The following is a 10,748-nucleotide window of genomic DNA, read 5'->3' as shown; positions in this document are numbered from 1 at the left end:
ACTTCTAGCATGGAAAACAGCCTTTTTAATTGCTGTCACCTCGGCTAGACGAGTGGGAGAAATATTGGCTTTCCGGCATGATACACCTTACCTGTCATTTTTGCCAAATGGAGTCCGCCTCGTCCCGGACATCTCCTTCCTGCCGAAGGTGGTGTCAGAGTTCCACCTGCAGGCGGAGGTCTTCCTCCCTGATTTTTCCCCAACATCACCGGAAGACAAACGATTACACACTTTAGATGTGAAGCGGGCTCTCCTGTTTTACCTCACTAGAACACACCCAAGTAGACGAGACTCGCAACTGTTTGTCTCTTATGCATCAGCACAGCTGGGCACTCGCATCACGGCTCAGCGCCTGTCAAAGTGGATTGTGGGTCTCATCCGTCTATGTTACCTGATCGCCAAACAGCCATTGCCTGGCCCTATCAGGGCTCATTCTACCAGGGCTGTCGTGACTTCCACTGCCTTCCTCCAGGGAGTGCCGCTGACGGACATTTGCAAAGCAGCTACGTGGGCCACGCCTAACAACTTCATCAGGCACTACGCCCTAGACGTCCATACGACCAATACCAACATGGGACATCACATTCTATCTTCAGCTACGCAGTAAAGGACCTGCCAGCACCCTCCTCCAGGTAGGCCACTGCTCACTAATGTCCCATTAGTGTGAAGCACAGAGACCTCGTCAAAGATAACTGGTGATCTTTGAGTGGTCATCTGTGCATTCACACCACCTGCCCTCCTTCCCCGCTGCTGTTAGCTTCTACATTTTTAATAGGGGTTGATTTGCGGCGGTTTGAAGGAACTGGCGGGATGTCCGTGCTTACCCCTCTGGGCATGCGCAGTGGGGTTCCTGCGCATGCTCGAGGGACTGGGCGTGAAAATCCATTAAAAGAGCTTGCTAAAGCACCAATCAATCCAGCGCGTGCGCACTAGATCCCATGGGTGTGAATGCACAGATGACCACTCAAAGATCACCAGTTACAGGTAAGCAACCTGTTTTTCCTGCTCTCCACATATTCAGCCAGCTCACAGAGGGGGTCATGCTTAGAGACCTAGTATCTAATCTTTTTAGAAATCAGTCTAAGCTAACGGAAAATTTCTTGTCTGTCCTCAGTCTACTGCCGATCTGTTTCATTGGTTGATCTCAAATTCTGGTGGAGAAAGATCTATCCACTCATATTTTTATATACCTCTATGTTTCTTTGTTAGTTGCCATTTTTTCTCCCAAGAAGCCACCAAAGCTTTTGCCTTTCCTCCAGGCCCGTAACTAGAATCTTATTTGGGGGCGCATTTAAATTTTTTTTTAACTGTTTATTTATAATTTTCATTATACATCATGTCATGTCATCGTTTTACATTTCTTATTCTTGTGAGTCATATTTGTTTACATTATCTAACCATATATAAAACATTTTCACATTTTCTATCGTTTTTTGAAAATTTCCTTGCTATTACCATGTATTATTAAGCTTAATTTATCCATTTCCGCTACTAACAATATTTTATCTATTACATCATTCCTTGAATAAGACGCACTCACTTTTCCTCCCACTTTTTTTCAAAGAAAAAGTGCGTCTTATGGTCCGAAAAATACGGTATATATAATTACATATTTATTTGATTTACTATATGTTTCTGGGAGCATATTCAATAAAGCTATTTCTGGTAAAAATGGTATTTGCATTTCTGTGATTTCATTTATCATTTGATATACTTTTTTCCAGTATCTTTGTACCTTCTCACACCTCCACCACATGTGCATAAATGTGCCAACATTATTTTTACATTTCCAGCAATTCCTATTGGAGTTTGTATAACATTTTGCTAATTTCTCTGGAGTCCAGTGCCATCTGTAGAACATCTTATAGATATTCTCCTTATATGGAATTGCTCGCATAAATTTTATTGATTTCCACATTTTTGTCCATTGCTCTGCGTTTAATGTATGTTGTATATCTTTTGACCATCTAACCATTGTTCCTTTTATCATTTCACCTTCCAGATAGTCTGCCATTAATAGTTTATACAATTTTTGAATCAATTTATCGCTTGACGAAAGCCAGATCTTGTCTAATTCATTGTTTTCTTTATAAAACCCCATTTTTATCTGTATTATATCTTTAGGTTAATTGCATTTTATCCCACCAAGTAAGTTTCACCTTTTGTTTAGCTAATTGCTCATCATTTTTTAAGTTGTTATTTGTATCTAACAAATCTTCATAAGCCACTTTCCTACTTTTCTCCATCAATGTTGGTGTGGTTACTGCTTCTATTGGCGGGGGGCGCATTTAAATTTTTAAAGGGGCTTGGGGTAGTGTTCCACAGCAGTCATTCTTGCTGCAGTCTAAAAAGGTTATTCCAGTGGATTTCTGGGGTCGAAGTGGGGAGCTTATAAACACAGTTCTCATTTACTCATGAGTAGTCAGATTCAACTCAAGTGCACCATCCCAGCTGAGCCAGTCTCCCTACATTCTCCCCGAGTGGGGAGGTCAATCCTGTCACTTGCAAAGTGCCCCTCAGAGGCAGGAGTGGATTCAAAATCTGAGAGATCCTTCCTTTCCTGGAGATTGGGGGGGGGGATCCTTGGGATTGAAGAGGGCCTCTTTGACTTTGACTCCCCGCCAGGGCTCTGTTTCCCGGCAGCCTGCTGGTGCAGAGGAGAGATGCTACCAGAGCAAGGGCTGGGTGGGCTGGTCAGCCAGGAGGTGAGTGAGTGGCCAGAAGTTGGAGTTTCCCAGCACGAAACTTTCTTTTCCTCCTCCGCAGTGCGCACGCCTGGGGTTAGGGAAGGCGAGGGGAGGCATGCATGCAGGGGATTGAAATAAGGAGGCGGCTGCAGGAAGGGATCCTTTCAGTCAGAGTTCTCCTTCTGTGAGGTGCCACTTTGTCTGTGGCCTCCCATCCCAGCAGGTAAAGGTAATAAAAGGCAATTGGGAACCAGAAGTAGTTGGTACAGTGTGGTGTTGCTGAAAAAAATTCTAAATATTAAAATAATGTTTTGAAAAATGCTTTCCACAGTCAAAACTTGTGGGGCTGTGCTTTTAAGAAAGGTGGTGGAGCCCCAGAAAGCACCACAATAGCTGTTGGCCTGCTTTCCTCATAGGAACACCGAGCCCTTGAACATTTTGGTTGCCCTTTCTGGTACCTTTCTGGATCTACAAAATGCTTTTAAGAGGTGGAGCAACCAGAGTCATTTACAGTATTCCAAATATAGCTGCATCATAGGTCTATAACTGAATGCATGATAATTGGCTGTTTTAGTTTCAGTCCCTTTCCTAATAATATCGAACTAGAGCCAATTCTTTTCACTGCCGCTGCACGCCAAGTTGACATTTGCTGAGCATGCATTATGATTACTTTCCAATTAATATCTTATCCATGTATATGTAACACTAAGATGTTTTTATGCCAATATGCATCACTTGGTACTTCTTACATAGTGTCTCATTTTGCCATTTTATTGTACCTTTACCCAAATTGAAGAGCTCCCTTTTGAATTCATGTCTGCTTTGGCTTTGAACTTCCTGAATGTTTCACTGTGATCTCCAAACTTGGCTACCTCACTGTTAATCAGTGACTCCACATAATCTAAGCATAGCCCTGGCCCCTACAGATATTCTTGGGTGACCACAGTACTTAATACCCTCTATTTTGAAAATGGCCCATTTATAATTAATTAATTAAGAACATGTATAATCCAGCATTTCTCCCAGGTAACTAATTCCTGAAGGACCTGTCATCTTATCTTGTGACTGCTGTTTCTTCAAGAATTTTTGGTGATAGATTTTGTCAAAATTTTGTGCAATTCCTGATCACTACAGCTATATTTTTGTTGTCATCCTCAAAGGATTGGTTGGAAGAGCAGAAGCTTCCCAAAGCCATACAGAGTCTTCCTTAGCAAAGTGTATTCTTTCAAATGGGTAGTAATTCATTTAAGGTACTTTGGAGAGAAGATAAGATGATGGGTGTCACGGTCAGGTCCAGTGAGCAACAGTTAGCAAAGCAGGTCTGAGAGCCAGTCCAGGGGTCAGCCGAGAGTTTAGTCAGAAAAGCCTTTCAAACAAGTCCCAAACAGTTTAACACAGCCGCAGTCAAAACATACAAAGAGTCGTAGTCCATAAATCACACTGAGTCCGATACGTGCAGAGCTGAAGCCGTAGTCAGGGAAACGCCAAGGGTCAGTTCGCCGTAAATCAGGAGCAGATAAACAGATGCCAAAAGTCCAAAACACCAACCGAGTCGAAACCGAAGAATCCACAAGATCTGAAGCAAGGTCATACAGAGTGTCTGGTCCTGACATCAACGTTGCCAGCACGGTTTGCTCAAGGCAACAGGTCTGCTGAAATAGTGTTCTGGCTCATTATCTCATTAGCTCCCTGAAACAATGTCCAGGCTGCTGTCAAAACTCAGGGCTGAGCGAGCGTCGACCATGCATGCGTGCAGCCTTTCGCCTCTCATTCAGCTCCTGACGCCTTCGGTCTCGGAGCCTGTTGACAGGTGGAGGAGAGTCTGGTGGTGATGCACTTGTGCTCGGCAGTACCTGATCGACCTCAGGTGGCTCTTGCTGAGTGGTATCCTCCTCAGGACTTACAGTTTCTTCTGTTAAAGGAGCCAAGTCCTCCTGTCCCTGGCTGTCAAGCCCTGCTTCTGAGGCCACGTCGGGGGCAGGCATGACAATGGGTCCGTACTTTCCTGGATTCCTCTTAGCTCTTTTTAAAAATTGGTGTTCCATTGGATATTCACCAGTTCCTCTGATAAGGAATTTATTTATTTATTTATTTATTTATTTATTTATTCATTCAAATTTGTGGCCCACCCTCCCCGCCTAAGCAGGCTCATGGTGGCTTACAACAATAAAACATAATAACATTCAAATATCATAAAACTTCTAAAACAATTCATTAAAATCATATTATATCAATATAAAGTGCTAGCAGTGGTGTTTTCCTATCATATAGATGGTGCTATACATTGTATAGATAGTCTCTGTGTTCAGCTCATTGGTCATCTCATATCTGAGCAGCAGGCTCAGGCTGTCAGCGGTAGACCAGGAACCAGCTCTACACGTTGATGATGATAATGATGGTCATAATGGTGGTGGTAATGGTGGCGGGGGCTCCTAATTAAAGGCCTGGTGGAAGAGCTCTGTCTTGCAGGCCCTGCGGAACTGTAAAAGGTCCTGCAGGGCCCTGGTCTCTTCCGGAAGCTCATTCCACCAGTGTGGAGCCACCATCGAGAAAGCCCTTGCCCTGGTCACTGCCATCCTGGCATCCTTGGGACCAGGAAGGGCCAGACAATTTTGTGACCCTGACCGAAGTGCTCTCTGGGGTACATATGGGGAAAGGTGGTCCCTCAGGTATGTTGGACCCTGGCCATAAAGGGCTTTAAAGGTAAGAACCAGCACCTTGAAACGAATCTGGTATGCTATTTGCAGCCCGTGCAATGCCTTCAGGACAGGTTGGATGTGCTCCCTCATGGGAAAACCCATCAACAACCTGGCCACAGCATTTTGCACTGGCTGCAGCTTCTAGATTTGCGACAAGGGCAGCCCCATGTAGAGAGCGTTGGAGTAGTCTAATCTTAAGGTGAACATCGCATGGATCACTGTTGCTAAGTCGTTGCGTTCAAGGAAGGGAACCAACTGCCTAATCAGTCAAAGATGGTAAAAGGCCGACATGGCAGTGGCTGCTACCTGGGCCTCCATTGTTAAGGAGGCATCCAGGAGCACTCCCAAGTTCCTAACCTCTGGCGCTGGCACCAGTGGCGCCCCATCAAAGGTCAAGAGTGAGGTCCCTACCCCCGGACAGCCCCGACTCAAACACAGGACCTCCATCTTTGTTGGATTCAGTTTCAGTTACCTTTAATGGCATGTTGCATATTTGTGCTTTGATGAAAAGCTTCTCCGAAAAATTAGCAGTAGAAGAAAATTAATGCTGAAGATGTGTAAGTAAACATTTAGGGAAATATGGTCCCCAGTTCCGTCTATTTCAGGAAAATGTTGAACTTATTATAGCAGAGGTTGGGATGTTTATTTTTGTTTTGTTTTTTTATTTTATTATAGATAACACAAACCAACCAAGACAACAAACATGCGGATTCTTTAGATAAAATTAAACACCTGCTCTGAGAAAATCAAATTTGCGTTATACATAATCTCTATAGCTGAATATAAACATCTTATTCAGCCCTTCAAGTCTAGGGGTTCTTCTCTAACCACGCATAAAATCTTGACCAAGTATTGTGAAAAACCTTTCCCATGAAGCTTCATTGTCAGATTGTCCATTTCTGCCACGTCCATAATTTTGGCTACAAAATCCTTTACAAATGGAATATCTTCCTACTTCCAGAATTTCGCCAGCAACATCCTTGCCGCCGTGAGCAAATGACAAATCAGATGTACATCTACCTTCTCAAGGTTATCAGGCATAATATTTAACAAAAAAAAGTCTCAGGTGCTAATGGAATTGAAATATCTGTTATTTGTACAATGATAGCATGAATCTCTTTCCAAAATCTTTGAATTTTATCACAGGTCCACCAGGCATGAAAATAAGTACCATTCTTAAGTCTGCATTTCCAGCATTTGTTTGATAAATTGGGATAACACCGTGCTAACACATCTGGAGTAAGATGCCAACGGTGGAACATTTTAAACAAATTTTCCCTCATAGACGTCGCTGTCATGCTTCTCATATTTTGCCACATTTTTTCCCATTTGGCCAGCTCAATGTTATGACCTACATTTCTGGCCCACCTTATCATTGATGATTTAACTTCCTCATCTTGCATCTTTTGATCTAGTAAAAAGTTATAGAATTTACGGATAAGTTTATAGCAGAGGTTGGGATGTTGTGGTATTTTTGCACCAACAATTAAAGGAGGAGCATTCTAAGTTAGTGCTGGAACTATCTGCAGTGGTTTATGATAATCCAGTGAGTAATTTACATGTAGTAACAACCAAAGCAGGGACATGTCCTTTAGTAAACATCTCATGATTCTGAAGTGATTTGTTCAGCATAGAGTGAAATCTCATCATAGGCTGAACACTTTTCTGGGAGTAAGCCCCATTGAATAAAATGGAGCTTCTGAGTAGACCTGTCCTCAGAACATGGGCACAGAGCTCACGAATATTTTCTGAAGCATATTGGGAATTGTGGAACGGTCCTACATCTTATTTGTGATCCTTAAAATATTCTGTACTTTCTGGTTCTTAATGGCTAAACCTTCCGAAGAGAAGGAATCTTGTGGATGTGAGAGCTTAGCCCAACCTGACGTTGTTAGGGAATGGTGTTAATAACTTGGAGTAGGGCTCTCTCCTCTTTGGAAATATGACTGCAGTGAGCTCACAGACCTGCTAGGTCTGATACAAGTGGTTCAGGCTTGACCTGATATCCCCTTCCAATGTCAGAAGCAGCTCCTGGAATATTAAACCTTCTTGACTATTATGTTCCCCAAATTGAGATTAGGCAAGTAGGGAACGGGATAGTTACAATTCTACTGAGATTTCTATTGTGCCTCTTTCTGGGGTGAGTGACAGCCATGATCTCTGACATGAAGGGCACCTGGTGCTGATATATTTTCCTCTAGATTGACATGATCTCATCAAGGAACAATGGCTTGCATGGCAGCCTGACTCTAAGTATTGCTAAGCCTTGCACCATTAATGTCACATAATGGCAGAGCTGCTGTTATGTCACACAATGGCATAGTTGTTATAATACCTTGTGATGGAGAAGATATGCTGCTGTCAGATCATAATTATTACAGTGTTTTGTGGTCCTGAAGATCTGTACAGCTATTTAGTGCTGCCCCATGTTGCACACTAAATTCACACTAAATGATCTGTTCCTGTATGAACTAGTCTGGGGTCCTTTTTCATTCCCCGTAGCAGAGAGGACAAGTGTCTTCCAGGAAAGCACTCTTCTTGCCCCCCCAAAACAACAACAACAACAACCATGCTGAGTGCTCGTAAACAAGTGGCCACCTGTTCCCCTATAGTTCAGGTAGCCAAACTATGACTTGGGAGTAGTGTATGGCTCTCAAGCCATTCAACTGCTGCTCCTGGGCAGTTCAAGAAAAAGAATGGAAAATAATGGAAAAAGCCTGTTGCTACAGGTGCAAGTCCTTTCTTTGTCTGTCCCTGCCACATAAAGGGACCAAGATGCTTGGGAGGAGTGGGAGGCAAACAACATCAGCTAGTGGGCCTCAGAGAAGAGATTCTGTGACAATAAGTATGGAAGGAACAGTGGCTATCACAGAACAAGTTGCCTAACATGATTGTGTTTTAATTCATAGACATGTTAACAGAGTGACTAAGTAATAATGAGAAACTACTTTCCTGTCTCTGGAGCAGAGATAAGTGGTAGAGGAGTATATGGAATATAAAATCTAAGCTTTAAAAAGTAGTTGTAGCCCTCTTAATAGTTTAAAAAAGTGAAGGCAATCTTTGATCAAAGCATTTAAGTTTCTAGGTTTCTGAGTATATGATTGATTTTTTTAGTAGAAATGCTCAACTAAAATCTGCATAGCACAATTTTCATTATTTTGGTTGCACTAAATATGGAGAATTTGGCATTCTGAGATGTGCAACTTGTAATAAACCAAGATCCCTGCTTACCTCAAATCAACAACGTTTTCAACAAACCAGATTAAGGTTCAATTGAAACGTCATGCTGATGGGCAAGAAGAACTTACTCATGCTATTCTGTGCATTCTGCTGCCTCATTAAAAGCTGGGCCCTCAGGTGCTGTATATTCATAGCCAGTGTGGTATAGTGCTGTGCATAAGAAACCAAAGTGGTGTAGTGATTAGAATGCTGGACTTGGACCTCAGAGACCCAGGCTCAAATCCCCACACTGCCAGGAAGTATATTGGGTGATTCTGGGTTACTGTATGTCACTCAGCCTCACGTACATCTGATGATGAAGGAAGCTTTGACTCTTGGAAGCTTATACCCTGAAAAGCTTATTGGTCTCTAAGATGCTACTGGACTCGAATCTGGCTCTTCTACTGCAGACCAACATGGCTACCCTCTAAAACGACATCACAAAGTTTGTGAGGATAAAATACTAAGGGGAAGAAACCATATGTGCTGCCCTGAAATCCGTGGAAGAAGGGATAAACATCCTCTGGATAGATGGGTACAACATCACAGTTCTGTAGCCTGGGGAGATGGTCAACATTTCATACATAATGGCCGAATTTAAACAAGATACTGGGGTTTCTTTGCTCACCAGTATCATTTATCAGGCCTAAGTTGCTGTGGAAAGGGGAGAAAGAACTTGGAATATCTAATTTGTGTTTGGAGAATGACATGGAGATGGGTGGGAAGCCCAAAGTAGAACGTTGAAGGGGATTTGTCTCTCTACTTCCACCCCCACATACGAGGGCTTCCTGTATATACTCAGATTTCTGCTAAAGGGGGATGACAGCAGCAGATTAACATTTATTCCAGTATGGACTTTCATGAGACAGAGGTCACTTCTTCAGATAGAATAAGAGAAATAAACCAATTTCCTTCAGTTTTACAGAAAATTATAGAAAGGGGGGATAAAGAGGGAGGAGTTGAGAAGAGAGAGGTCTAGTATAAATTCAGGTGAGATTCACGCTCTTGCAGCACAGTTATCTAACATTTCTTTCCCTTTCTCTTTCAGGCATACAGCTTTGCTATGGGGAGCTGGCCAAAGAATGGACTCTTAGACATGAACAAAGGCCTGAACCTACAGCACATAGGAAGGCCTCACAGTGGGATAGGTCAGTAATATGCCTCTCTCATTCATACCAGCCGTTTCTGTTTTCTTTCTGTGGAAGCTGCTCTGTCCTTGCTCAGCTGTGGTTCCCTGGACTGCATGGCTCTCAGTCAGTGGGAGCCAGCCTGTGACTGTCTTGGGGTACGCACTGAATGAAGAGGCAAGAGGTTAAGCATATGAGGTAGGGATTCCTGTTGCCTCTTGAATTCAGAAAGTATAGGTGTTTTGAGCATTATTGGGATGTGGATGCTGGCTTAAAGTGGGGCTGGTAGGGAATAAGGCACATATTTCCTGTTGGTACTCTTCATTTTTTTCATTTCAGTCAAACACCTAGCTCCATCACTTCTTTATAAGTCTCCAGGATATTTTAATTCCTTGCTGCTGGTTTTAAGATAGAGGTAATGAGGGTGATATCTCCAAAGACCAGTGCCTCTCTCTTCCTAACCCCCAAGGTAGTTGCACACCTGAACATCGTCAGAGAGCCCTGTCTTCCTTGATGTCATGTCTGACCACCTCACTCTTGGCCCCTGGTTTTGTAATTGTGTGATCTTTGTCGTGGTCTCTGTGCAATCCCACACATGGGTTGGGCGCCTGCGCATGACCTCGACCGGAGAAACGTATAGAGCTTTGCCTCCGAAAGCTTTTAGCGGGCTCTCTTCCCGCCCTGGGGAGCAGGCACGTACTGCGCATGCCTGGAGCGGGGGAGAGAGCCGCCTTCCACTCAGTTCTTCTTCGACTGCCTGTGTGTTCACATCTTGTTTTTGTTGCTCCGTACTTGCCTCAGCTAAGTATACATTTCTCTTTTTTCTCTCTTTCGTTCCCTTCCGTCTTCACTCTTCAACGTTTTTTGTTCTTATATATAATTTTTTAAAAAAATACTTCTTTTTCTCTTTTTCTCACCCCCCCCCCTTTTATTTATAGTGAGTGGGGTAGAGAACGTATGGGCAAAACAAAGTTTTTAAAACTGTGCCGTTATTGCCCAGCTAAACTTCCCTCAAA

General features: G+C 43.1%; 1 protein-coding gene across 2 annotated transcripts in view; it reads left to right on the top strand.

The window, feature by feature from the left end:
• Positions 1-10,748, top strand: part of ERI3 (ERI1 exoribonuclease family member 3) — a 315,640-nt gene that overhangs the window by 209,843 nt on the left and 95,049 nt on the right. For both annotated transcript variants that reach the window (XM_015422947.1, XM_015422948.1), the window contains exon 7: positions 9,654-9,753. In XM_015422947.1, the coding sequence (XP_015278433.1) occupies positions 9,654-9,753 (100 nt within the window). The remainder of the gene's footprint in view (positions 1-9,653; positions 9,754-10,748) is intronic.

Source organism: Gekko japonicus, unplaced genomic scaffold, assembly GCF_001447785.1.
Source record: "Gekko japonicus isolate JY-2015 unplaced genomic scaffold, Gekko_japonicus_V1.1 scaffold117, whole genome shotgun sequence".
Classification (NCBI taxonomy): Eukaryota; Metazoa; Chordata; class Lepidosauria; order Squamata; family Gekkonidae; genus Gekko; species Gekko japonicus.
Note: the sequence above shows the minus strand (reverse complement) of the source record. Positions and strands in the feature narration are given on the sequence as shown.